This window comes from Haliaeetus leucocephalus, unplaced genomic scaffold (genome assembly GCF_000737465.1).
Source record: "Haliaeetus leucocephalus isolate CR32 unplaced genomic scaffold, Haliaeetus_leucocephalus-4.0 Scaffold184, whole genome shotgun sequence".
Classification (NCBI taxonomy): domain Eukaryota; kingdom Metazoa; phylum Chordata; class Aves; order Accipitriformes; family Accipitridae; genus Haliaeetus; species Haliaeetus leucocephalus.
This window is the reverse complement of record NW_010972620.1, coordinates 4,407,602-4,435,500: the sequence shown is the minus strand read 5'-3', so window position 1 is coordinate 4,435,500 and position 27,899 is coordinate 4,407,602. Positions and strand designations below refer to the sequence as shown.

Here is a 27,899-nt window from a genome sequence, read left to right as displayed (position 1 = left end):
CCGGCGCTGCCAGGGGGGCCCCCCCCCCCCCCCCCCCATACCCGGGGAGCTGCGTTCTCCAGGTGCGTGGTGTCCACCGCGGTGCCCAGCGTCACGGGGCCAGACTCTGCTTTCTTCAGGTTCTCCTTCACCTCCACTAGGTTCAGCTCCAGGTCCACTCTCCAGCTCTCCTTCCTTTTGCATTCTTCTTCCACCTCCTTCAGCCTCTGCTCCAGGCTCTTGTCTGTGAAGGGAGAGGTAACTTGGTGCCAGCTGGGAACTTGGGGAGCTCGTGAGGGGAGCAGGGACTGGGGCACATCCTGTACATTTTCCTTATATTTTGCCTCAAGAGGGACTGTGACAGAGCAAGCTCTTGCTCTACTGCAATTTGGGCTACCCGGTTCGGCTCAAAGCACCAGGGCTCCCCCCTGCCCCTTCTGGTCCCAGGTGGCCCAGGATCATTGCCCCCTCCTTCCCCGTGGTCCCACCTTGGCTCATTTCCACACATCACCCCTCGCCCTGCTCTACCTGTGCTGCTCCCCAGCATTTCCTTCAGCTCCCGCCTCTCCTTGCGCAGCTGGGTGAGTTGAGCCCGGATTTCATCCTTCTCCTTCTCCAGCCGCTCCTTCTCCTCTGTAAACCGCTTCACCTCTGCCTCCGTCCGGTTCTTGCCCAGCTTGGTTTCTACTGCTGCTGCTGGAAACACAACCCACCAAACCAAGCTCAGCCAGGGGAAAAACCAGGAGGGAAAACCTCTTCAGGCGCTTGGAAACAAAACGAATGAGGGTCTGGAAAGTCACCAACCAGCCCGTCAGGCCCTGTAAAGCTACTGTATAGCAGCAGCAAGCTGAACCACAGGGCAAAGCTCACCCACCCGCAGAGCACCAGCTGCCTCCAAGCCCCAGCTGCTGCAGGGACCCACTGGCCGCTCACCCGGCAGTGGCATCTTGGGCCTGTATGCGGGCACCAGCTGGGGACTGCCCGCCGTCACCGGGCCCACCGGCAGCTCCGGGGCCGGCTGGGGGAAGGCGATGTTCTGCTGCTGCGTCTGGATTTTGACAGCGGGCATCCGTGGCAGCGCCTCGTCGGGTTCTGGCTTCTCTGGGTGTTTCTGTGGGGGGGAAATGAAGTGGGATGATGTGGTGTGGGGGGAACTGATTAAGCCTGGCCCCACACCACAGTTCAGGACAGTACCTGCTCCAAGGTCTCCATCGCCTTACTACAGGGCTCGGCTTCCTTAGCCACGAGGGCTGTCTCGGCTGCGCTCTCCGCTGCAGCCTTGTTGGCAGCCCTTTCTAAAGGCGGTGAGCTGAGGGGTGAAGGCTGGCATGACTTCTTGCCAGCACAGTGTAGGAAGGACTTCACTGGGGTGAGATCCAGGTACACTCTGTCTTGGTCCCCCTCCAATTTGTTCTCACTCTTGGGTACTTCCTCCTGCAAAAAGAGAACGTTCTGCTGAAAAGGGACCATCTGCTGCAGCCAGAAGTACAGGAAACATCTCACTGCAGAGCAGCATCAACTCAGCAATCTTCCATAAACCTTAGAGGAACTAAAACCCCATTCCCTAAGTCACTCCATACAGGTCTTTTTGGTGTACTGAAGGAAGGGCTCTCCTTCAATAGGTCTTTCCCATGGTAGCAGCAGCCCCACACAAGGATCTCACACTGTTGTACATCCAGCAATCCCTGCCAGATTCTTTGCCTTTCCCAGGATAACAGTCCCATCCCCAGCACGGCCCATCTTTCTTGTCCTTACACGCAGGACTTGCTCTCACAGGCATCAAAACGAATTTTGATAGATTAGGCTCCAAACAACCTGCTACCTATCACCAAATAATGCATGCTGTTTACTAATGGAAACCGTGAGATTTTATCCCAGCTGCCTGAGGATCCCTACAGCACCCTACTGGAAACCTCTCCTCCATTCCTTAGCGACTCTCATCTCCAGCACTCACTTCTGCTCCATTGCAAAAGCCTGGATTGCCCCAGGGGCTGGGAATCCCCTTCACGGCTGTTGGAAAAACCTTCCCCCATCACTGCTGGAGACTCCCTCTGGCCAGATGTTTTTGGAAAAACCTCCCCCATCACTGCTGGAGACTCCCCCTGGCCAGATGTTTTTGGAAAAACCTCCCCCATCACTGCTGGAGACTCCCCCTGGCCAAATGTTTGCCGGCGGTCTCCACAAGAGCTCTCTGCAGCGAGGCAGCTGCCTGCAACACTGGGCGTCTTACCACAGGCAGGTCTGGCAGATCCACGTCATCGTACAGCTCCTCCTGCTGCACCCTGCCCTTTGGCAGGTTGTCGATGTAGGCGTTGGGCTCAGAGTACTTCCTCTGCATTAAGCTGTGAACAGGCAGCAGGACAGCCCATCAATCAGGAGGGATCGGTCTCGCTGCGCAGCCGTGCCATGCTGCATTTTGGGGCATTGGAGCATAGCAGTCCTGGGGTCTGGGCAGGGCCACACGGCCAGACGCAGGAGACAAGAAGGTAGAGCCGTGCAGCGATGTGATCGCTGCTGCCGCTGCCCGTTAAGCAGCTCCCACCAGAGTGGGGCTACATTTCCCCTTAGCTCTGTCCTTTCTCGCCCAGCCATCAGGCACAGCACCGCAGCAGCACAACCGCCCTGCCCCGCTGGCACGGTGAACCGCGTGGCTGGGTGCCCACCGCCCTGCACCCCCCCAGCCAAGCCCACCCCACCAACCTGCCTTTGCAAAAGCCACCTGGGCGCATGTCCCTAGCCCCATGGCAAGCTGCAGCTCAGGTTAGATGGCATCATGGTGAGACAATGACAAGTTCTCTGCTGCCCCGCACCAAGCTTCCAAAGAAAGCGACTGAGCTGCAGGTGTGAATTTACCCCCTATTCCCATGGCAGCCAACCTCCTGCAAGCAGAGGGACCCCCGCTCCAGCTTGCTTCCCTTCTACCAGCCTTGCGTAGTCCCACCCGTTACCGCTGACGTACAAGAAGGAGTTCTTCGCCGCGCTCACAATGCAGGAAACCCTGTCAGCATCCACGTAATCGTAGGTAAATTCCTCCGGGTCTGTTTTTGAACCTGACTCCGACAAGAGGAGACCCAGCCAGTGGCCCATTTCCTCCGAGGACTTTGCCTACAAGGTGACCAGACAGATAGGACAGGTTGCAACAGCAGTTTCTCTGCACTCCCAAGGCTCTTGCTGACTTCGCCTTGGGTTGGGAAGTATGCTGGCAGTCCTCTGGGCTCACAAGGGGAAAGATGAACTGCTGGGTATTTGTATTAAACGCAAGGCTGCATTAAAGAAGAAAGCAGTACCGCTCCGCTTTGCAAATTTGGCAGATACATGAATGCAGCTCTTTGCTTAAGTCCTTCCTAAAATTTCTAGTCAGTGTCCATTTTCCTTTCAATGGTGATCAACTCAGCTGACTACGAAGAGTAAGAGAAGTCTCTGGGGCTGGAGATGCTGGCCAGGAACCGGCTTTGGAGAGGAAAGCATGAGGGTTTTATTTTGCACCAGCAGAGCGCAGCAATAGGATTGCCAAACGCAGATGTGCAAGGAGACCCAAGCACAGCAGGGAGCCTGCGAGTTCCTTATGCTAGAGCCCAAACCCCTTCCAGGGCTGTTTGCACAGGGGAGAGGGGAAGGGAAGTCTTTAAAGTGGGATCAGAGATCATCAAATAGCCCCTCACTTTAACATGGTCAGTACCAAATTCCCAGCTGCAGTGAACAATCTGACATTTTGCAAAATGAAGAGTTAAATATGGTGCCTTGAAGTCAGCTCTAGCAAATAGGCACATGCACTTCACAGTAGTGGGGGATTTCTACCTGAAGCAAAAAGAAGTGGGCTGATGCAGCCATCTTTTGCTTTGATTTAAGGAGTTAGAGCAGTAAGCACAAAGTAAAATTCAGGGCACGTGGATCCCAAACGGGAAAGTATATTTTAAACTTTCAATCTGTTTTATTTAGCAGAGACTTCAGTCCCTGGGAAGCCCGCCAGCCAGCCTGTACGTCGAGTCTGACATCTCAACAAAATACAGATTCTTCCTTTCACAAAATGTAAATTTTACCAGCATCTCTTCTTCACATCTGTAATTAGGCACAATTTCTTAGACACAGACATACCCTGAATCAGAAGCTAAACAAAAACACCTTCAAACTTCATGGCAGGCCCTCAAAGTCAGTTGTTTAGCTATAAATACTCCACACACTGGAAAAATACAGGAAATTGCTCACATTGTCCACCTCCTACTGTAATCATGCTGTCGTCAGAGAGAACTAAGATTAGAGATAAACAGTTCTGGATGCAGGCAAAGGAAAGTAACAGATGGACATGAATTCACTTGCGCTTTCAGGGGCAGATCTGTGATCAGTTTACTTGGGATGCATGACCCGTGGCTTTGGGACTCTGTTTTCAGAAGACAAAGTTCTCTGTTCCTCCTAACCCCAGACTTAAATCCCTAAAGTGGCATTCCTCTCATCTAACATTAGCCCTCTGAAATGCATCCTGTATAACTTAATCATCCAAGGTTATCCTATAGTCAGTCAGTGGAGAGAGATGGGCACCTCCAGAGGACCCTTCATCCCATCCTAAGATGAGTGCCTAAGATGAAGGCTGAATGGTCCTCTGGAGGCACCAGCATCAGACACAGCCTGGATTACCAGCGAGGTGGAACACCTTCTAGGTGACCACAGGCAGATGAACCAAAGTCCCACACTTCAGGTTCTGTTTTGCTGGACTGAGGGTTCCTCTGGAGGACCTCAATGGCATTTAGGCCTCCTAAGACACCCAAGCTGATGACTTAAAGCAGAGCTTTCTTGGAGATATGCACCCTACCTCCAGAATGACCCGTTCTTCTCCGTTGTGCAGGATGCGGAAGGAGTAGAGATGATCAGGGCTTGGTTCTGGGATAATTTCACAACCTGCCAAACTCAGGGGCTGCTGAGCCAGTTTGCTTCGGTTCTTGTCCTGGTAGAAATGGAGGTGACCGTCTTTTATCTGACACCAACGGGACTTCCACTGGCTGTTCACTAGCACATTCAGGTAACCTGCAAGCAAGAACAGGTTACTTAAGCACATTTTCCACCCCAGGGGGAGAGGGAATCCAAACTTATTTATGTGCATGGCGATGTCTGATGGGTAAGTTCCGAGATCACCACACAACACAAAGCCACAGACAATGACAAAGAGCAAGAGCACAACGACAAGCTGTCCTATCCATGTGAAACAGGGTGAAAAGGGTAAAAATCTGTTCAAAATGAGATCCTTGAAATTCAGGTTAGGTCTAGAGCAGCAAGCTGGCTGCAGACGGTTGGACAAAGTTGATCCCAGATGGTGAATACCAGCTGACCCACACAAGTCTCTCCCTGCTGACTCCCACACCCTGGGCTGGCACCCAGGACGACCAGCACAGATGTCCTCTGCGTGCATGTCTGGTATTGCCTGCCCTTCCTCTTGTGTCGCCCTGCGAGCTATTGCCCACCCTTGTAAGCCACACAGTCACCTTAACGTGTTGGAGGCACCACAATCTGCATGGATTCACTGGCATGGGCCAAGCAGGCTGTGGCCTCTCTGCCTCCCCCAGCAGGACAGCCTGGCACATGTGCATTCGAGGAGGGTGATGCCTGGGGCTCATCCTGCCCTGCACGCCGAGATCCAGCCCCGAGAAAAGTCCCTGCAGAGGGGCTCATGCTGCCACTTACTTGAAGTCTCCAGGGATCTCTCTGGGCTATCCAGGGAGCTAGATTTTTTCCTCCCGAGGTTCATCAGGTTGCTCAGTTTCAGGCCAGTTGTGCCCTTCTTCTTAACTATCAGAAAAGAAAGAGACATACACATGGCTTTCCCAGCTCACAGCCGTACACGGTCTGCTGTCCCAGCTGGGTGTCCTGCCCCAAAGCTGCCTGCGCTGCCATCCTGCACCCAACAGCACTGCGGCACACGCATCCCTTGCAGAGGGCAAACCTGGGACTCAGGGACAGGCTGTAATAGTCCACAGCCCAGGGAGATGATGAGCGAGATGGCGCCAGTAATCTCAGTTAAGTAATTTGCTGAAGATACTTAATCTATATTGCTTTAAACTTGGGTTAGTTCTGACCAAACACCAGCCTCAGCAGGAGCTGTGGGAAGACTGTTTGCACAGGTCTTGCAGGTGCCAACGTCCCTTCACTTTCTTACACTACAAAGAATTGAATTAAAAACCCTTACCTATAAATATTTACTGCATTCAAGTCTTTTCCTTTCTAAAAGAGGGACTCAAGGTGGGGAGGGGGAAAGCTTATGCCCAAAGAGCCTCTTTGCTACTGAGTATATCAGTCAGTGTGTGAATATGGCTGTGTAATCATCAGATAATCCTGGTAAGAAATCAAGTTGGATTTTTCTAGTCCAGATTTTCCTTCCTGCTATCATAACAAAATGATGAAGTCCTAGTGTAGAGGGACTCAGCAGCTGAGCTCCATCTGTTGGGTGACACCAGTGGGTCCTCAGCATGGATTTCTCTTTCTCTGTCTCCGTTACATAGATGGGTCCAACCACCCTTCTAAAGAAGATCTCCTCTTCTAATGTACTTACCTGCCCCATCTTATAGGTGGGGAATGCAGCTTAAAGCCCAGAGTCAGATGCCCTAGTGTGAAGGTGTAACTCTGCCATTGGAGACAGCTCAGCATTTCACACAAGCACTCCAAGTTTCTCTGCAGACATCTCTGAGAAAAGTCACTTAGGCTGCATTTATGCCATCTCAAACTGTCCCAAAGTGACTTGCCCAGAGTCACGCAGGATCTCTGTGGTAGGGCAGGTATCACACCCAGGTTTCTCAAGCCCTATCCTAACTCTGTAACTGCTGAGAAATCCCAACGTCCACCTGTCACTTCATTATAGGAAAAAGCACCGAAATCAAATTCACAGGCAGTGAATTCACACACAGCTTTCACCCTGCATCAGGCCAGTTTGAGGTGGCAGGAGAAGCTACAGAAACCCTCGCCACGAGCAGCGTCAACGGCCCAGTTTCCCTGTTGTTCCCAGGGCGAGGTTTTACCATCTTTCGTCTCGGCTGTCTCTGGGTGGCCGTCTGTGCTGCTCCCGCTCTCGGAGGCTGCAGAGTACCTCTCAGATACCTCCACCTGCAAACAGGCACCAGACACAAGCTCTGCAGATGCACGTGACCCGTTCCTCCAGCCAGCACCCGCCACAAGTGCTTTTTTTCCCCCCTTCCTAAATGACGAGGTTCCACCCACTCCGCAGCAGATGCTTTCATGCAGACATCCCCCCCGCTGCCTGCTCACGCTGTGCCTTCCCCATCGTCTCTGAGCCTGGCGTGGGCAGATCCAGCACATGAACCGCCCCGGCTGGGCTCACCTCCGAGGTGACACGGTGGCACCACTGGTGCCACCCTACGGCCTCCTGCCCTGCAGCCTGGCTGGTGGGGTCATTTGCCAGTCCCCAGAGGAGGGCATGGGCACAGGAACTGGCCAGGTGCCCAAAAAGGTCCATTTTTGGTATCCACCGGAGACTTGGGAAGGTTTCTTTCTTCTCCCACGGTTTTGGAACAAGCTGCGCCCAGGGGAGTGCCACCTAAGCCTGGACTAGAGGCTGGCCCAAGCCCTGGCATCCAAGGGTCTATGTCCCTTTCAAAGCTCTTGGTGAGCACAACTGTCCCATGGGATGAGATAGTGGCTGCTGCCCTCTATGGAGGGGAGCCCAACGCTGAGTCAGCTTTGGGGGGAAGATGGGGCAACAAAATTAAGATTGCAAAGGAAAATTAGGATTTTTCCAATAATGCTCCTTTTTCAGCAGAACGGGGTCTGGTTACACTCCTACCAGTCTTTGCTCAGATAAAATTACTGCATCTACAACTATCATTTATTAAAGAAACAGGGTGGAAAAGCCTAAGTGCTAGTTCTCTCTGTAGAGACAAAATGTACCTTTGGGTAACTGAGACGCTGCGAATCTGGGATGTACTGGTTGCCTTCACTGCCTCCTTCGCACAGCACGCCGCTGGTCTCCTGGATTACCTGTGCAGAAGGGGAAGCCGCAGTCTGTGAGACAGCTGTAGTAATGGCATCAGTACTTCTTCCCCACCCAGGACAGGCAAAAAACCGCAGCAGCCTGGGAGAGCCGCGGTTTAGGCTCCCCGCGACCCCGGGGACTTTCCTGGTGTTGCAGCAGGCAGCCAGCAGAAACTGCCGGATCCGAGTCAGCCGGGGAGAGGCTGCCAGCAAAGGCAGCCCCGGCGCCTTGCAGCCCCGCTGCCGGGCTCCGCGAAGGCTCCCTTCTTCTGCTGCCGTCTCAGGGAAAGGGCCGTATCTCCCTGTCCTCAGCCAATTCATGTTGGGCACCCACCCCAGACGTCCCTCCTGCCGCAGCAGCGGGGCTGGGAGGTCCCTCCACGGCCTCCCGCGTGCAGAAGGCGTCGGGGAGCTGCGGGAAGGAGCTATCCTGGGACACGAAAATAAAGCGGCGTATTTGTATACTGGCTTGCAGTGAGGAAGGGAGCCAGAGCACACAAGGACAGGACTGAGATAAGATACGGTCTCCCAGCAGAGGCAGGGTAGAAGCACGGGAGCACCAGCAGGGCAAGCCCCGAAGGCGCCACTGACCCTGAGCCACTGCTCCGCCTGGTCTTTACTCTGCAGCCCCAGCACGATGACATCGGCGTTCGTGGGGATGATCTTCAGCTTGTGCTCTTTCTTCCTCACTTGCTTCTCCTTGTGAATGACCGTGCAGCCCAGCAAATTCACGTCGAGCTGAGGGCTGTGGTCTTTGGAGCTCTTGTAGCACTGGGGAAGGAAGATGGGAGGGCAGGTAAGAGGCTGAGGAGCAGCCTTCCCTCTCGCTTGCTGGTGCGAACTCATCCCTAGAAGTGGCTCAGTGCAACCACATGCATTAAGCGGGCTGAACACAAGAAGGTGCTATAGGTACTACAAGGCTGCAATGTCTACACAGACTACGCACAGGACATCTCTATATGTCTAGAGATACATGCACGTCTACATACATGCGTATATAGTCTGAAATACCTCTCACGGGTAGTGCTAGAGGGTCAAGTATGTGGTTAGCCGGTGGGATAAGCATCCCTTCTGCTTAACCACCTCAAAAAGTTTCCCCAAAAAGCATGTCTAGGCATTTTGGGAGTTTGGGATTTTGGCCACAAATGTGCCCTTGTGCCCCCCTCAGCAGCCCCATGCCCACATGCCTTCTGAAAATGGAATGAAATTCCCAAATCTCTGGGACATGGTTTTTGAAGCATTGCTTCTAGAGGTACTTTGGTTTTGCCAGCTAGTCACATGGCCTGAGGTGCCACTTCCCTCCCCAGCTCATGAAAATAGGTCGTTTTAGGCAGAGAGTGGATGATCTACCCACCAGCAACCTGGTGTCCTTGATAACACACAGCTGTTTTGCCCACTGTCCCAGCCACTTCTTTCTCCACAGGAACGCACAGATGCGGGCATCCTTCATCAGCTCAATGGTGGCCTCTGTGGATGGCCACTGATGGGTTGCTGACTTGCCTTTGCTGCTCTCTTCTTCATCGTAAGATTCATAGGAGCTACTAACGGCTTCACCATCTTCTATAACAAAAGCAAAGCTCTATCATTAAATAAATTTCTAGGACAACTCTGAGCCTATTGCTTGCCTTAGCCATGCTCACGCATGCAAAAGCTTCTGTGAGGGATGTGTCTTTTGAGGCTCTGCTACAAGGAGGATAATCAATAGGAAAATAACCCTCATAGATCCTTTTTTCTTCCTAGCCCAATATTAATCTCATTGCAATGTTTTGTGCCTAATAGTCTCAGTTAGCAAACACTCAAAAGACACTTCTCAGTTGACCACAAATTTGAAAACATTCCATTAGGCATTTTCTGATGTATGCTGCTTTTTTTCCCCCAAAAAAGATGCTTTTTCTACTTTCCACTTCAAACCAAACACTCACAATTTTTAAGGCAACAGCAAGCTACAATCAACCCTTGCCCTCTGAATGTCAGAAATAAAAACGGCATTTGCAAGGCCATGCAGCAAGCAATGATCTACTATATTGATGATAGCATTCCACTTCCCCTCCCTGGGCTAACAGGTCTCTCTCTCTACTCGGCATCTAAGGGACAGCAAGGGGCTTTGAAGCAATACACTGTTGCAGCAGCAAAAATTAGTCATAACTGGAAGCTTAACTGTAAATCACAGTAATCACATTTTTCATGTTCATTCTTAAATGGATTGCTGTGTTATTAGGATGAGTTGGGATTTTCAACACCCCACTCTAACGTATTGTAGGTTGTTGGAGTTTTCAGCTGACAGGAGCAGCTGGTCATTGGTACCAGACTTGTCAGAAACAATGAAAATGTTCCCACTGGCTGCAGGGGAATTTGCAATGCTCTGCTGGTGCTTACAGGACAGCTCTTCTTCACAAGGTAAGCTCACAGAGCAAGACGGTAAGATTTGGGCAGTATCTGTGTAGGGTTTTGCATTCTTGTCCTACTAAACAGCACAGAGAAATATCGTTACGTTTCTCTCACCAGAATTTAATCTAATTTTGATTCTCATCTGTCCTGGTTTCAGCTAGGATAGAGTTAATTTTCTTCCCAGTAGCTGGTATAGTGCTGTGGTTTGGATTTAGGATGAGAATAATGTTGATAACACACTGATGTTTTAGTTGTTGCTAAGCAGTGGTCAAGGACTCTTCAGCTTCTCATACTGCCCTGCCAGCAAGAAGGCTGGAGGGGCACAAGAAGCTGGGAGGGGACACAGCCAGGGCAGCTGACCCAAACTGGCCAAAGGGGTATTCTATACCATGTGATGTCATGCTCAGTATATAAACTAAGGCAAAAGCTGGCCAGGGCCCGCTGCTTGGGAACCGGCTGCGCATCGGTCGGCCAGCGGTGAGCAATCACATTGTGCATCACTTGTTTTGTATATTCCAATTCTTTTATTGTTATTCTTTTTTCCCTTCCTCTTCTGTCCTATTAAACTGTCTTTATCTCAATCCACAAATTTTACTTTTTTTCCCCCTGATTCTCTCCCCCATCCCACAGCAGGCGGGGAGGAGCAGGGGGAAGCAAACTGCTCTGTGGTGTTTAGCTGCCTGCCGGGTTAAACCACATCATCAAATCTTGATATCCACATAAAAGTAACATTATCAGATTGGTGCAAAATAAAAAGAGGAAAAGCAGCCAGAAAAGAGGAAAAAAAAGCATTAGGAGCTTCACTGAAGAGCATTTCTTAAGTTGGGTTTATTTGTATTTAAAATAAAGGAACTGAGATGCAGTAACAAGCTACAGCCTCACTCCCAGTGAAATCTCACTCTAACATCCCTCAAGTGATCAAAGCTGTGCCAATTAAACAAACTCATTAAAAAGCAAATACTCCCTTTCGAAGTCTCTGAACAGTGCTGACAGCACACTACTGGCTCACCATCTCCATACCCCCAACGTATTGGGCTGTCCATCTTTTATGGGAAAACGTTACACCCCTATGCATTATCATTACACAGACCTTTTCCACAGGCACCCTGAGCAGATATTCAGATGGAATAAAAATGTTGAGGTTTCTCATCCCTAGAAATACCAAGAAGCTAGGTACCCTTCCTTATGCAGCAGCAAGGATGCCTAAGTGAACCTCATCTTTTAAATCCCCCTCCTTACCAACACAGGGCTACTGCTAACTGCCCCTCTGGCCCCCTTTGGGTGTCCCTCACCTAGGCATTAGGTCTCAGGATGCCACCTTTCTCCTGGGGGAGTAACACTTTTCTTCCATGCTCTCAGTGGGAGCCCTAGCTGCTCTTTTGTGCATCAGACACAACAAGTGCCTCATGAGATGAGCTCTTCTCCACCTGACGAGCTGCAGCCATTGCTGGTCCAGTGACACTGCTACGGCCTCATGATGGAAGGGCATTTCCCAGGCTGTGCAGTTGGCAAACTGGGACAAACCTTGCTTGGGTGGCTCGTGACAACACTCAATCCCAAGTCATACAGCTCAGGTACTCCAGTACAAGGTCTCCATTTCCACCTACTGGCAGTTTCAACCAAGACCACAGTTTTATCCTCTCATTGCCGTGACATCAGTGGCAGCCACGTTCTTGGATGTCTTTAATCCACCTCTGCTTCCCTGTTTGTCTTCCCACAACCTCCCAGGGAGCTAAATCCATACCATGATGCGGGAAGCCCCAACCGCCTTGTACGACAGAGCTGCCTCTGCCTGAGCGGAGCAGCTTCAACATTCACTGAACGGCTACTTGTCAATACAGCCAGCGTTACCACATATCAGCTCCACATCAGTGACCAGAACCAGGGGAATAAAGGCTAGGGAAGTTCTCTTCATTGTCATCTTGAGCGCGGGGAAAAGCACAAAAAAAATGCCGCCTTGCATACATCCAGCACAGGCAGAGAGAGGGGAGAGGTACGTAATGGGCAATGCCAGGGGGAGGCACCTGATCATCTTTGCTAAAACCGAGTTGTTGTTTTGTTTTTAAAAAAAGGCACTTCAGGTTTGGAAAGCATGCCATACCCATCGTTATTGTGGCATAAATAACGCCCTCAGTAACCTGCAACCCTGGCCTGGGTCCAGCCGCAGCAAGCCTACCAAAAAGACCTGCACAGTCAAAAGGAAAGAGAAAGGGAGACAAAGAGAGAAAGCCACAGATAAGCAAATGTGGAGAACAAGGGCGTCAGTCCAGCTCAGCCCCGCGCTCCCCCCTCGGCTGGCAAGGCTGCCCCGTCCCTGCTGCCAAAGGAGGAGCATGCCATACAGTGAGACTTCAAACAGGGGCAACGTTTTCAACCCATCCCCTCAAACAAGGCAATTCCCTTTAAAACAGAATCATCGTCATCATAATTAAAATCAGCCAGGGCAGATGAGCTGTTTCAGCCAGAATAATTATTGCTCAGTTGGCAGTCATGTTGCCCCTTGTGTTTTCACTCTTTCTTATCGCACCCTTCAATTATGCAAATGCAGATGAGGATGAGGATGATAACGGTTTAACACATTTCAGCCCAGGAGGAAAGGGAAGCAGCAGCATTTGCTAGAGCTGTAAAATGAAAGGCAGAGGCATCCCCACCAGAGGGACGGGAATCCTGCTGATGAAAGAGGGACCCCAGAGACCCCATGGTCTCGCCCGCCTGCTTCATTTTAATTAATTCACCCATGGTTTGTTACAGTGCCTCGCAGTCCCACCTCTGACGCTGCACAAATCCTCTATCTCCTCAGCCCATCTGGAGGCTTGCTTTGATGTCCTTTCTTGGCAGTACACCCACTAATTTTAGTGGTGTTCCTATTTTTGTTTGATTTCACTACACCCATTTGTTTGGAGACACATGGGTGTCTTCCAAGGCTCGTGCTGCAATTCTGCCATAAACACCATCAGCAGCTCCCTGGAACGCCGGCCCCTTCCCTACCCAGCTTGTGGGGAGAGGGGGGTGAGCACAGAGAGTTTGGGGGGTTCCTGGGGTCAGGCTTTAGCATCTTTAGCCAGGGCAAACCTATGCACGTCCAGACTGCCCTTTAGCAACAGCAGTCACACCAAGGTCTCGAGACAGTTACTAGCAATGAGCATCACTCCACGTAGGACAGGTACAGGGTACTATTGCCATCTGATCAGGCGAGGGAGGGGAAAAAAGGGATAGGGACCCCCAGTTTTGTACTTGTTGAACCAACAGGCAGGACTGAGACCTGCAGGTTTGTCCACGTGCCGTGGGATTTGAAGCCTGATCTCAAGGCAAACTGGGGCACCAGCAGCTTCCCAGCATCTTCCCAGCATCACTGCCAGACGTCCCCTCTGCACAGCACACCTCGCTTCACCCTCTCCTGAGCCCCTGCAGCCGCCTCCTGCCACATACCTGCTGCTCCACATCTCTCCCTCCTCCTCGCTCACCCCAAGGCACCACCTCCAACACGAGGTTGCCAAAAAGCACAGACATTCCCGGTGACACGGTGCTGCCTTCCTTCTCACGCAAACCACCGTAAAAGCCATCGGCGTTATAGCACGCCAGGTGGTTTGTGTAGAAGAAGGGACCTGCTGGGGCCTGCAGAGGGGACCCCTGGTTGAGCAGTCACAGGAGGCAACGGCACCGCACAGCTCGGCGGCGAGGGACTGCCTGGACTTGCACGTCCCATCTCTGCTCGCTTCACAGCCTCCTATCTCCACTTACAGCTGCGATACTGCTCAGTAAAACACCGAGCCTGCTAGTCAAACAGCTATTCCTAGCAGCCACAGACTGCCCCACCGGCACCCAGAACTACCTCGTTTTGACAGTGCTCCAATCATACCAGGGTTTTTTCTCGCTTTTTTGCAAGGCTCTGATGTCTCGTTTCCTTAGGCATCTGACTGGCCTGGATTTCAGTGGATGGTGGGTGTATCTGCATCTTTGAGCAGCAGGTTACCAAGGAAAAGAAGAGGTTTAAGCAGGGTGTGTGCTTATCGCTCCTGCCAGCCAAGGCTCCGAATACAACGTGAGTTTATGGAGCTGCCTGGATAACATAACCTGGGTTTCCCAGCACACGGATCCGTGGCCTTACTCCAGCTAATCCGGTGTATGCCTTTACGTGCCATGGCTCTTAGCATGTTATCCACTTTCCCAGTGTGCAGCAGGGGAAAAAAAAGTTCATTTATTATCTTGCAGTGCAGGCAACTGGAAATCCTCTGTGGGGAGGAGGCTGCAGGGACCTGTGCTGCCCCAGCTGCAGGAGGGCTTCACCCCCCTGCACCTCGCACATCGCAGCCCTGACCTCAGCCAAACAGCCCAGAGCGTTTTGGCAAAACCAAGCTGGCACCTAACTACACGTGGCAGAGCTAGGGAGACCTCTCCTCCACATGTTTCGCCCCAGCCGCGATGAGCCTGCACCTTTTCCCACCTGAGCTGGGCACCATCTTCCTGTTCAACACTGTAATGCGGTTGCAGCCAAAATGGGATGGCTCAGGGAAACGAAGGTCTTTCTACATCTCCCTTTTTTGTTTAGCGCTGTAAATCCTAAGCCTTCATGAGAACAGCATCCCACACGGAGATACGAGCTGTCCAGGAGCGCGAGGTACACGCGTGCAGCGAGGGCTGTTCGGATACACCAAGCCCCGGCCGCTTCAAGCGGTGGCACCGCTGGTGCTTCCCTGCCAGGGAGCTTCAAAGCCCCATGGTGCTGGAGAGGACTCAGCTTCCCTCATAAGCAGCTCAGATTCAACGACCAAGGGTTGAGATCAAAATCTTTTACCCTTAACTCTCACTTCTTTGCTTGCCTCAATTCTCCCCTCTCAGCTCTGCCCCACGCCACGTACATTATTGTACCCACCTCTGCTGCAGTCAAGGCTGATGAGCAGAGATCTGCTTCTGCAGCAGAGCTATATAATCCGTCTCATTCGGGCTTAAATGGATTATAAAGCGATGACAAGATCGGCTCTGCTATCAGATCAGAGGAAGGTAATCTCTCACAAAGGGTGTTCACCAAAAGAAGGATGCAGGAATACATCTTAAAAAGCGAGAATGTGGGAGCTCAGCCTGCGTGCAGCAGTCTCGTCCCAAAGGTGTGGGGAGCCCACTGGTGACAGGTATGGGTGGCACTGCTGGGGACATTGCCGGGAGGTGCCGACCCAGGCAGCAAGCGAGTGTGTGCCGAGGGAACCCACACACCATCCCCTCACATTAAGTGTGGCTTTTTAATCAAGTTTACAGATGGTTAAACTGCCACAAGAAACAGAGCTGAATAAATAGCCAATTATAAAAACGGTTATCACGTCTAACAGACCAACAGAGTCATGGATTTTGAGCCCCAAAGGGATGATTAGAGCACTAGGACATGAATGCAAGCCACCACAGCTCCACCACTCACTCCTGAATAGAAACCCGCGTTTGACTACTGCCTATCTGCCAGAAAACCATCAAGACAAAGAGGACCCCCAATGGTTTATAACATTTTACAGTGATTTCTTATTTCTATACTACTTATTTCTATAGGAAAGTTAACAATTTGAGTAATTCAGTAGCCTTTTCTTTCCAATAGCATCAGATCTGAAATATCAGTGTGACCAGCATCAGAAAACAAATTTGTCACACAAGCTGTAAGAAGTGTCCACGCTTTTGTTTACTTGTTCTCATAAACCTCAAGTCCTTCATCTCCCACATGAACCTCCCCCCCCGGAGAGTTAGCGGTGATATACCATTTACAGAGACATCATATGGCTCAGCCTCTTCATAATATCCCTCTGGGGATTCGATCTTGGGGACCGGAGGTTGTTTTGTTTCAGGAATCTGCAGAATAAATAAAATAAGGATGATTTAAGGTAAAAACAGATCCTTGAAAACAATGGAGCATCGGGGTTTTTTTAGCACTAAAGTCTATCCTAGTGGATATCTTTTAGATGTGTACACCAGGATTTTCACATAAACTGGTTGAGATGACGGGGAAGAGAGAGACTGCTGAGGGTTTCCAGTGTACAGTCAGCTCAAATATAAAGGAGTTATTCAAAATTACTGTATAATTGTGTCATAAATGTTATTTTCTTTAATATTGCTGAAAGCCCTGGGAAGATCAACTCACAGGTTTCCTCAAAAGCAGCAATTGCAACCCATTGGCCTTACCATGAACTGGGACTTCTGCCCGCTGCACCAACCCCCACAAGCTGCTCGTTGTAACTGGAGATGATCTGCTGTGCTATTGATTATCGTAACAGGGAACCAGAAGGGCCAACATTTGGTGCAATCCTGGCTTTACACTGACAAGCATAGCCTGAGCGGTCGCTGGTTGTGTCTCCAAGTCTCTGACTGATAGCAAACCAACAGCTAAAAATCTCCACTTCAGGAACTCTATCAGGAATCTTTAATTGTGCTCTCAGCAAAAAATGAAGTAAATGGATAAACAACACTGATGGAAAATAAGTCTTTGAAAAGAGTCCAAGTGCTGGAAAATCCCTGTGGTGCCTGCCAAACCCCTCCCTAAACACAAGCAAGGGCTGGCAGGAAAACCAGCGCCTCGATCCTTTAGAAATACCAACACGTGAGAAAAAAAAAAAGGCGGGGGGGGATCTAAGGAACAACCTTTTTACTTTTAAAGTAATTCACATAGCTGTTGAACGTGAGACAGCAGAGCCAGAGATCACAGTAGGATGAGCACACAGCTCACGCTCTTCCCAAAATATGTGGCATCCCACCTCCCATCAGGACCCGACAGGAGCATCTCGCTGTTCCCCAGTGAAATGTTCCCTCTCCTCGCCCAGGTCACACCATTCCTGGTCATCTGACAACGGTATGCTCTGGCTCACAATACCTCAAAAACTGGCTTCTGACCGAGACCTGTGCAAATCCTAGATAGGATGGTCAGTGCGTGCAGGGCTAAAACCCCACTCCTCTCAGGAGGACAGGCAGAAGAGCAGGTCTCTCCCTGTAGAGGCAGCAATGTTGAACGTCACAGATCATGCAAGATCCTTCATGCCAGCCCACATGATTGCTCCTGGTGGCCTGAAGAAGAGAGGCCAGCTGGGCACGAGCATTGCAGAGCAGTCTAAGGCAAGATCAGTCCCTTTGCAGGTCATGCCAGCATCATCCAATGCAGGTGCGAAGCTGCCCGTCCTGCCCTGTATATTTCCACCAACAGGTACTGCTGCCCAGAAGCGGAAGCTTTGAAGGAAAAGATTTTCTGGCCAGCAACTGCCCACAAAGGGGGATGCCACTGAGCCTGTGGGAGCTAGGTACCCTGACCGCGCTGGCCAAAGTCACACATCTCTGCTCCCACAAGGGTGAGCAGCCCGTGGCTCTGCCAAGCTCGCAAACTTCTCAAGTGTCTTGGACCAAAACTCCTTCCTATGTGGGTCTGCCAGATGCTGTGAGCAGACTCTGAGCTTGCTTTCCAGAGCCACGTAGGACACACTGCTGGAAAACACTTGCCTCCAAACACTTAAAGGTTTAGGAACTTGTCCTAATGTGTTAAATTAAAGAAACAAAAACAAACCCAGCCACTCCAAAGCTTTACTTAATCCCTTCCCTGACCAGGGAATGTGTCTGCAACTGCCATCTGTGGTGGCCTCCTGCCTGGAGCCAGCTCACGTTGTGCTACGACCATAAACAAATTGCCTACACAAAGAAACGCTGTGGGTTTATTTGACACCATCCCACAAGTGTCCAGGAAGGAGCGGGGCGGGAAAGGGGCTGCTCTGTTTTGTTTCCTACAGACAATGGAAGCCAACAGGGACTAGGTGGGACTGCACCTCAGCTGCCCCAAAAGCTATTTTTTTCTCTTCTCTTTCCTTAAAAGGCATGGAGTTGTTTTGTCTCTAGCTTAAGTGAAAGAGTATACACTGTGTTATCTAACCCAGGCTGGCCCTTGCAGAACATTTGCCTGTTGCATTACGGCACAACAGAGCATGCAAATAAAACCATCTTGGGCATCTGCATCCACACCCGTGACTTTCTCAGTGGATGGCTGCAGAAAGCGGCAGAGCTGCCAGGGCTACCGCAGAGGAAAGGTCACTGATGTCTGAGCCACAGCCTGCAGGACTCATTGTTTGAAGGTTGCTTTGGGACAAATCCAAAGAAATTAGTGGGATCCAGCTGGGCCACCCCTGTTGGGTTGCCCATTGACTGCTGGTGTCAGTGAATACCAGGAACAATCTCCTGTGCAGAGCTTCATCACCAAATTTCTCCTGTGCCTCAAAAGACAAGTGTAGAACAACACCACAGGGTGCCTTAACATCACCAAACCACGGAAAACTCCACAGAGCTAAAACAGATATACTCTGAGTCCTCTCCTAACCTCCCTCTTTCTGTGTAAAGAGTTGTGCTCCCTCCTCCACCGCCCACTGCCCACACCAGGAACAGCCAACACGGACAGGGAAGATTCATTTCCCCACAGCAGCAATTTCCACACACCTTTAATGTGGGACCACATTAAAGGTCTCCCCAGCCCCACTCCTTGAAGTATACTCAGACATCTTTGCTGCCCGCAGCTCACCGACACTCAGATGCTCACAGTGAGGAGGTGCTTGATTGCTTTATCCAAGAGGGGTTAGCTCCAGCGGTACGCACGTGGGAGAAGGTAGTTCCCAGCCCAGGGAGAAGACGGGTGGCTTAGGTACCCTTCTCTGCTAAAATCCAATGCTGTTTTTTTTCTAATTCCCTCAATCAACTTCCTCATTTCCCTACAAGAAAGCTGGGCTGCACCAAGCACAAGTAGAGATGCTTTGGGGAAACCCAGCTGCCGCTTCCCCAGTCGTGCCTTCATTCCACCACACTGCCATCCTCCTGCCCACCTCCCTGCCACATCCACCACCCCCTCCGGCTTTGAGAAACCCAAAGCCAGACGGTGATTCCTGCTCTGGTCGCTGCTCCTAGGCGACTCCAGCTCCAGCACCGTATGGCTGGCTGCGTGGGCAGACCCCCCCGGGGCTGGAGCAGCTCCCAGCAGGCAACTGCACCGCGTCCGAGGGTTTGTCAGCTATATCCCATCCTACCCCCTCGTTTTCCCAGCTCCTCCAGCTAACTCCAGCTGAGCCACACAGCCTCCCGGGCAGAAGCCCTGGGGCCTCACCCCATGTCCTCCTTCCTGGGAAAGGAGCAGATCCTCCTCGATGGTTGAGGGATGCACCACCCCATCCTCCTCCACGGCTCCCCCTCCTCCCCGTGCACGCTCCCTGCCCTCCTTTCCTTTCACATCCCGAAATCCCAGCTACAGCGATTCCCACGTTGGATCAACTACCGAACAGCAATGTCCAGGGTCTCAAGGATGACCCATGTCTCTCGAGGACAGCTGGGCTGGCTTGCTGGCACGCTGGCACAGAGACAAAATCCCACTGAAAGCTGATGGTGAACTGGACCTCGGCTAGATTTATAGTTGCCCTACAGAAAAATCTACAGCGCCAGTGACTCCTCCTCGCAGACCTGTGGGCTGTACAACCAGCATAACGCCCAGCACGGTCACCCAATGCACAGACAATACCAGGCACTTCAACTGGAAGCAAATCTGATCTTCTCTGCTAGTGACCAAACTGTGTGGGGCTCTGCCAGCAAACGAGATCCTGGCACTGCCCAGGGACAGCCCCACCACCCCACAGCTGAAGGGTTTCTGGCTTTTATAAGTTCACGTCAGCAGCCCAGGCACAGCTGCTTTACAGTTCAGGGGAGATTTCCAAAGTAACAGTTGAGAGCCATCATCACCTTTGTTTCTTTGAAAACCTCAATTCTCTTCTTTCAGCCTGGATTGCCATGCGATGGGTGCAGGCTTCCCTGGCAGGGAACACAGCCCATTTCACGCAGTGCTCCTGCACACGCATGGGAAGCCCAAGGCTCCCACAGCTGCCTGCTCCATCTGTGCATGAGCTTTGGGAACCACAGGGGTTTCTGCATGCCCAGCCACCCCGGAGCACGGCCACCCTGCCTGGGCCACCAGCCAGCCGCAGCGCCTGCACCAGCCACACACTGCCCTGCAGTGTTCATAAAGACCAAATGTACAGCTGGAAACCTGTACACCAGGGAGCCCCTAGTTGCGTATTTTATTTTTAATTTTTTTTTTTTTTTTTAAATAAAGCTTACCAGGACTATTTGCCTCACTAACATACATGAGCAAAGGTCTCTCCATTTAGTCATGCTGCACAACACATAACAGTGAAGCCTCAAGGGGTTCAGATCCCCAGGCTGAGGGCTAAGCACTGAAAAGCAAAGGACTTGCAAAACATACCTTTGGAGGGGGGAGGTCCGGCAGGCTCTTCTGAGGAGGGGATAAATGCAATCCTGAGTCTCCATTGGTCAGGGAGTTTCTCCGATCCAGCGCTGCAAGCCAAAAACACAATTATATCAATGACGTGGCATTTCCCAGCAGAGCACTCGCTACCCAGGGCTGTGCAGGAACAGTGAGGTGCTATTTCGGTAGGAAGCAGAGTGACAATTACAGGCAGCGCTGCAGGGCCACCATGTCATTTCAGGCCATGCCCAGGAATGTGGCGTTAGGAGACCCAGCAAAAGAGCTGGCCTCTGGTTTTAGGGCATGTTTATCCTTCTGGATGGAAAACTGCGAAGCCCAGACCTACTGCTGAAACTTTAAAGGGTCCTGAGAAGCAGCATGGGCAGACACTACACAGTATCTGGAAATCCACAGCACTTTTGTCCTTGCTAGCTCTGATCCCTGCTGCCGCAAGCAGACAGCTCAGTGACTGTCCCCACCTCTGCTGCCTTTCCAGAAAACTGGAGCTAATGCCACCCTGCTCCCAGACCGAACTGCAAAGGTTGCTGCCTAGCTGGGCTGCACAATGGTTTATCAAAGCCAGACAACAACAGCAATTTAATTGCTATTGAAGGAAGAGTTGCTCTTGAAGCAGCTCAGGCCAAACATGTGAAAGGGCATATGGCAGCAGAACTGCTCCAGGCGATCTGCGTCTGCCTCCGGAAAGACAGATTTTTCCAAGCAGCTGAATGCAGAGTGATTCAGTAGCTGGAGGGTACGTTGAAGGCTCAGAAAACTTGTGTTCAGTCCCTCTTCCCCCACCACAGAACTCCTGGGTGGCCTCAAACAAATGCCCAAATCCCACGACCTCTGAGATAGCGCAATGCAGCAATGCTCAGGAACAAGTGGGAGCAAGGCACAAACGGCTGAAAAATGAAGGACTTTGAAGGCATTATACTGTGCAGAGGGGAAGTCCCCTTTTACAGTGTCTCTTGCCAAATACCTTGGGAGAAGTGAGGCTAAGGTATCCAGATATTGCAAGTCCAGAAAATTAAGTGAGGGAATTAGGTCCAAAACCTGCAGCAAGTTGATGCTCCAGCTCCCTTAGTCACCTGCTGATGCTCCAGCCACATTCCTCGGGCACACACAGAAACCGGCAGGGCATCGCGCAGTGCCCAGCAGCGGTTAGCACTGTGCTGAGAAGACGTGGGCAGGAACTTTGCTGCATATTTCTGGGCTTTAAAAATAGAAGCTGGAAACCACATTGCTTTGTTCACGTCTGGGGCTTGGAAGCCACAATGACAGCTCTGCCCTGCCATGCTGCAGCCAGCTCCTGGCCTGATGGCGCAAGAGCCCAAAACACGTCTCTTGTGACAAATCACTCCCTGTAACGCAGGTCTCCTGGTCACCAGCACTGGCTAACTTCAGTAAGTCAGGAGGACAAGGAGATCCGGGATCAATAGACACCAACTCTCAGCAGCTGTCTGCACCCCGCAAGGACTGCTGGATGTCTTGTAAGGTTCAACCAGAGTAAAGTAGGTGAGCCTATGACACAGATTGATCGTGGGGAGATCCATCTACCAAAATACCCCATGATTGTACTGCCAGAGTCATATCTACGGGCTGCTGTTAGAGGTTGGCCTTTTCTGTAAAGGACCAAGGAGATGGCACTCGCAGAGCACACAGCTTCCATCAACAGCAGCTGCTGAGGCCGTTGCTACTTTTGGAAACACCAGAAACGAGGTTGAGATTTCCCAAATCCCCAGTGGGCTACTCCCCAGGGGGGGATTATGTCCTCACTCATGGTTGTCCACACAGTTAACTTTTTAGGGGCCCCTTTAGCAGGGAGAAACAGACAGGCCAACTTGCATCCTCCTGCATCACGCAGAACCTCCCATGCTCGGCTCCACAGAAGAGAAATCATTGCAGCAGCAAAACCCACTGCCAAGCCCTTCACAAGTGGTGGCCATCTGTTCTCGACTCTTCAGCAAACCTAGCAATCATCCCACCGAACCTCACCGTGCCAGGAAAACGCTGTTTGATTTCTGTACCAGCAGTTCATCCTCCTCCCACCAACCTTGGAGCACAGGATGGAGACCACAGCTTCGGTCCTCACCCTGCTGGAAACCGGCCCACCTCCGTGGACACATGCCCATGTGCTCCAGCTGAGGAGCAGAGCAGGATGTGATGGAGCTTTGATTTTCAGGCTCCGTGCAGGAAGAACCACCCCTTTAACCTTCATCCTGACAAGACCCCTGGGAGGTGTTACGGTGTTTTCTGTTCTGAGGTTGCAGAGGGCAGCTATCGCTGTGCTCAGCATATGGGGACAAGCACCTAATGCACGCTTTCTGTATGGAGAGCCCACACAGCACGTGCTGTACGTACCCCTTCCTTCTCCTGCTACACACGTCAGCACCACAAATCACAGACTGTTTCCCTACTGGGGTGGGAGGGAAGGAGTACTTCTTACTAGACAAGCGTTAACACTTTGTAGGTGTCTTCTGATAAAGATGTCTCTAAAACCTGGAATTTGGAGAGAATTTAGAAGAGGGAAGGAAGCAAGAACAGGCAAAAGCCTGCTAAAACTTGCATCTGTACTGTTACTTATCTGTGCTCTGCATTCTTTGTAAAAGTGAATGTCTCCTGGTATTTAGGCTAAGGACCGCAGTGTGCACCACCGGGAGCCCTACACTGTGCATCAGTCCCACCTCCCAGACTCCCGCACCTCAATCCCTCTGTGCCAACTGAGATGGCATTTGGCTAACTGAAGAGCCCCATGGACTTTCAGGGTGGAGGCTTGCTGTGTTCCTCAAGTACAATGAGATCAAGTAAATGATGGTGCCTTCATCACTCACTGCAGTGAATTCAATTACTGTGCCATAAAAAGGCACCTCAAAAGCAGCATACTGTTCAGCTTAAATCCTTACCAATGAAATTTGAAGTAGATACAAGTGAGCAGTGAAATATGGGTTTTGCAGAAATAGCATATTTTAAGGTTTGGAGGGGGGACTTTTGGAGCTGATGTATTATCACTTTGGAAAGCATTTCACTCTGTGCTGCTAGAGCACACTTGAGCACAGCTACAGTGGTGAAGAAACCCTGCAGGGCACAAGAGGTCCTGTTGGCCTCAGCCACAGTGTGGTCACCACGTCCCATCAAAAGCTTTCAGTGAAACAAAGTGCATGGAGCGGCAGCAGATAAAGGGGTGAAGGGAGCTGCATAATCACCGGGAGATCCATAGCACACCCCCCAGCACCAGTGGGTACCAGGGCCCCCTCCATCTGCTGAACCTGAACCTGTAGGTCCCACCACTGAGCAGAGAGGCACAGACCTCCCCATCCAGTTGCAGAGGCAGGATCAGGGCTGTACACCCAGCTGCAGCTATGGCTAAGATCCCATACATGTGTCTCACCGACTTCAGCATTTCCAAGTAACTCAGAAGTTTTACTTGGAATAGGGAGGTTGCTGAAAATGGAGAAAGAGAGAATTGCCAGGTCCCACGGGGAGCAACTGAGTGGGTAGGCTCACGGCCTTGATAGGGAAAAATCTGAAATAAAAGCACCAACTCTAGACATAAATCATCTGAAATTTGCCCCCGTGCTTCAGCATGGAGGATCAGTGCAAGCCTTGTTTTATTCACACAAATGAGAACCTGTATAAAGAGATATTTCTGTTGCTGCTCAGCTGCTGGGAGCTAGCCGGAGGCTGTGCAATCCTGTTATAGAGCATTACAGCATCACCCAGAAGGCCCTGGCTGGAGATCACACTGGGGCTGCATGTGTAATCTGGGAGGACATCCTGTCTTCAGGGGTATTTGAAGTTAACCTAAATTCAGCTGCAGGTAGTACAAAAAACCCAAAACACCCCACCGCAAAACAATAAAACCAAACCAAACAACTCTGGAAGTGGAGCTATAACTACTGCAGGACCAGCACGTCAACAGCATGCTGCACTGATGCATCCTCTTGTCTCATCTATTTGGATTGAAAGCTTTGGGGGAGGGTCAGCCTCTGACTAGGTCTGCATTAAGGAGATGTGTGTCACTAAATCTCACTCTATGCAATTATCAAAACCAGCTTTTGTGATGAACTTCAAAGAGCAGGAACATTTTTAGACAATTATGTTCTTTGCCATGTTACAAATTCAAACGCTGGGAAATCTAAATGAATATTTTATCTACGTTTAATTTCTTGGCTTGTACACTGCAGAACTCTCGCATCCCCCAGGAGATGAAGGTGCTCTGCCCACGCAGACGGTGAGGGTGCAGGCTGCACCCATGAACTCGCCTCACAAGGTTGTGAGGACGTGGACCCTCTGGGCTAGTGCAGAACAACATGCTAAAGACGACATGCTTTCAAGGTCTCAAAGAGGTGAAGTGACTTGTTTTGTGGCCAAAGGAAACATGAGGGCTTCCTTAAATATTTCAGGCACTGGAGCTTCAAGCCTTAGAAGGCAACATTTTTATCCCAAAATAACGCCCTCCAAAGTGCTACTTTTCCAGGAATAACCCCACGGTGTTGGCAAGGACCACTATTTCTAAGGGAACGTTATGAAGATGGCAGTCCTTCCACACCGTCAACTGCCTCAGCCCTCAGAGCTGCCAGAGGAGCCTCCACCGGTAAAGCAAGGCTCTAACCACGTGTGCCTTCAACACCCCACTAGACATGATGCAACCATTAATCTTCAGCTCCCTACCTTTGTCTTGTTTCTCCTGGTCACCCTGCTGTTTATGGATGGTCACTTTGTTCATATAAATATATTCCTCATCACCACCTGCAACCAAAGGGAAGAGTGAACTTTTTAACCACCCGCTGCTTTCACGTTGCTAAGTTTTTCCACAAAGACAGATGTAAAATGTGTCTCTGCTCAGTACATTTGGGGAGAACATGTTGGTTGAGGCAATGTGCAGAAAAAAACCCAAGCAATAATAAAAAGCAGAAAAATTAAATGCTTTATAGTCAGGAAATTCCATAAGTTAAAATTTCTACTTAAACATTAACTTCGCCAAACAGTACATCCTGTGTATCTTACAAAGTGGATTAAATAAACTTAAGGTTTAATAAGGAAAACAGAAAGGATCAGGAATCTTGGGAATCCTTTGCTTGTAAAGCTGGACACATAACTATAGTAATTTTACATAAACAATTTGAGGTCACTGCAAAAATAATCTCCATTTCATTTTCTCCTTTTAATTTTCATGTCTCCCCTTCCCACCAGCCTCCAAGAAAATGTTGCTTCAAGACCCCGTAGCAATTCCCACGAGAGCCCACCACCCCGTTCTTGGTTGTCCTTGCCCATACCACTGGACTTGGTGTAGACCCGCAGAAGGTCGGAGAGGAAGCTCTTCTTCACAACAGCAGTGCTGCTCAAGTTCTCCTTGTCCAGTATCCTCAGAAAATCTTCAAGTTCTGTGAGCAGCTGCTCGAGAGCTACAACAGCAACAGGGACAATCGTTGGCAAAGCAGTTGGGTGGCATGTCAAAAGAGGACATACATTAATGCTGTATTTTCCAAGATCCTTCGTATTTTTCTGCCCAGGAATAATTAATATTTCATTTTCCAGCTTGAACCCTCCCTCTAGTTTTGAAAAGAAAGTGGGTCCCAAAACCAAAAAGCCTCCAGCTTCCCTTAGTCTGTTCATACATCAGTAAATTCCATGTAAATACCTATTCTTTTTGCTCAAATGGGGAAAGCCTGGAGGGATTTTGAGCATTAGGCCTGAGATTACACAAAAGCAACTAGCAAGTTCTTGATACTTGCATCCTGAGTCCCAGCAAACATCATTCAAACCTCATTTGGATTGGGATCTACCAAAGACGCTGCTTTTTGCTTCCTTTTTCCAAGCCTCTCCTTATTTCTCTCTCTGTAACAATTTGAAAATGTTTATGTGTGTCTCCCAAAAAGAGACAAAAAACCCACCACCCCCACCCCCCCCCATACATAAATCATAATTCAGTATCTTCTCAAGCCATCTTGCTTGGGTAGTGACCACAGAGATCGTCGTACCACGTGGAACTGAAACCCAAGACCGAGCAGCATCTCAGACAACCTCAGGAAAACCTGCCATACCAAAGACATCCCCCCATACCCGCAACAAGCGACTCGGACACGCCGCTCCCCAGCACTGGCAGCTGAGCCAGGCTAATAGGTTTGTTTTCCTCCTGAGGAGGTGCTACTCAGCTCTGCCACCGACAAATCACTTCTCCGACGGAGCTCACGCTGAAGCAACAGGCATTTAATTGCTTGCTTTTGTTCACACTGAAGTTTATCATGGGCTAATTAGCAGCAGTGGCAGGAGCCTGTTCCAGGGAGGAAAAAACAGAGTATTATGCGGAGAGAGGAAGCGCTGCACAAGAATGATGGTGTGTGGGAAAAGCACAGAAAACTCAGCCAGGGCTGTTCCTCCCCTTTGGAGGCTCCCCTGCTACCCCACTCCATCGCCCCCCGATGCTAAGGAGCTGCGGGGCAGATGGGCAGCAAAGCTTAGGTTTGCCACTGCCAGGCTGCAAACCAGGCTGTGATTCCTCAGCACACCATCAAGGAACATGACACATGGAGAATTTAACTGGGGCAATTCCCTTCACTTACAGCATTTCCATGCCGTGTGTTCCCGTGGTACCCTGTGAGTCACAGTTCACACCCATGAACTACAAAAGCGTTAATATTTTGGTTTCATAGTGCAAAGCGCCTGAAGCAGATCTAGTTTAAGTGGTACCACCTCCAAGGTCAAAGAACATTTGTGTAAGAGCAGAAGAGAGTCATCACCTTACTCCCCCATCTTTAGCCACCAGGCAACCCTTCCTTGGGTGAATACATGTTAGAAGACCGATAAATAAACCATAAATTATACTGTAAAGGTTTATGTTGCTAGCCATTAATTGAAAAACATGCTACTGCTCTCAAACTGTATTAATCTCCACTAGCTTGACTGTAAAACAGTCTAATGACTCCAGATCAATCAATAACGGCTCCAGAGGAACCTACCAACTGGTAGTTCTTCACACTTCGTTTTATACCCTCTACACCCAATTAATTCTCTTCTCGCCTGATTTGGGACCAGTAGAGAACGGAAAATGCCTGCATCATGCTGTGTTAACTGGAATGATTTTGCTAGCTGCTGTTTTGCCCAGCTATAACCCACTGCAACCCAGAGAAAGCAAGAATCATTTCAAGAAACAACAGCTTTTTTCAAAAACTGTAAGGAAACGGGTAGTATTTGTTGACAACAATAGTAGATGCCACTGATATCACTAAACAATGACCTGTGAGCATTTGGTGTCAAACACACTCATAACCGGCATCTCTCAAGCTTCAAGGAACCTGCTGCTTTAAGG

The 27,899-nt window shown here is 50.4% G+C and overlaps 1 protein-coding gene across 1 annotated transcript in view; it reads right to left on the bottom strand.

Annotated features, from left to right (window-relative positions):
- AFAP1L2 (actin filament associated protein 1-like 2) overlaps positions 1-27,899 on the bottom strand; it is a 50,255-nt gene that overhangs the window by 1,633 nt on the left and 20,723 nt on the right. Inside the window, exons 2-17 of the mRNA XM_010564983.1 lie at positions 25,867-25,995; positions 25,262-25,339; positions 20,585-20,676; positions 16,077-16,167; positions 9,305-9,510; positions 8,542-8,721; positions 7,867-7,956; positions 6,981-7,065; positions 5,653-5,757; positions 4,787-4,998; positions 2,939-3,084; positions 2,210-2,321; positions 1,174-1,413; positions 913-1,090; positions 508-675; positions 42-223 (exon numbers count right to left, since the gene is read on the bottom strand). Of these exons, the coding sequence (XP_010563285.1) occupies positions 42-223; positions 508-675; positions 913-1,090; positions 1,174-1,413; positions 2,210-2,321; positions 2,939-3,084; positions 4,787-4,998; positions 5,653-5,757; positions 6,981-7,065; positions 7,867-7,956; positions 8,542-8,721; positions 9,305-9,510; positions 16,077-16,167; positions 20,585-20,676; positions 25,262-25,339; positions 25,867-25,995 (2,294 nt within the window). The remainder of the gene's footprint in view (positions 1-41; positions 224-507; positions 676-912; positions 1,091-1,173; positions 1,414-2,209; positions 2,322-2,938; positions 3,085-4,786; positions 4,999-5,652; positions 5,758-6,980; positions 7,066-7,866; positions 7,957-8,541; positions 8,722-9,304; positions 9,511-16,076; positions 16,168-20,584; positions 20,677-25,261; positions 25,340-25,866; positions 25,996-27,899) is intronic.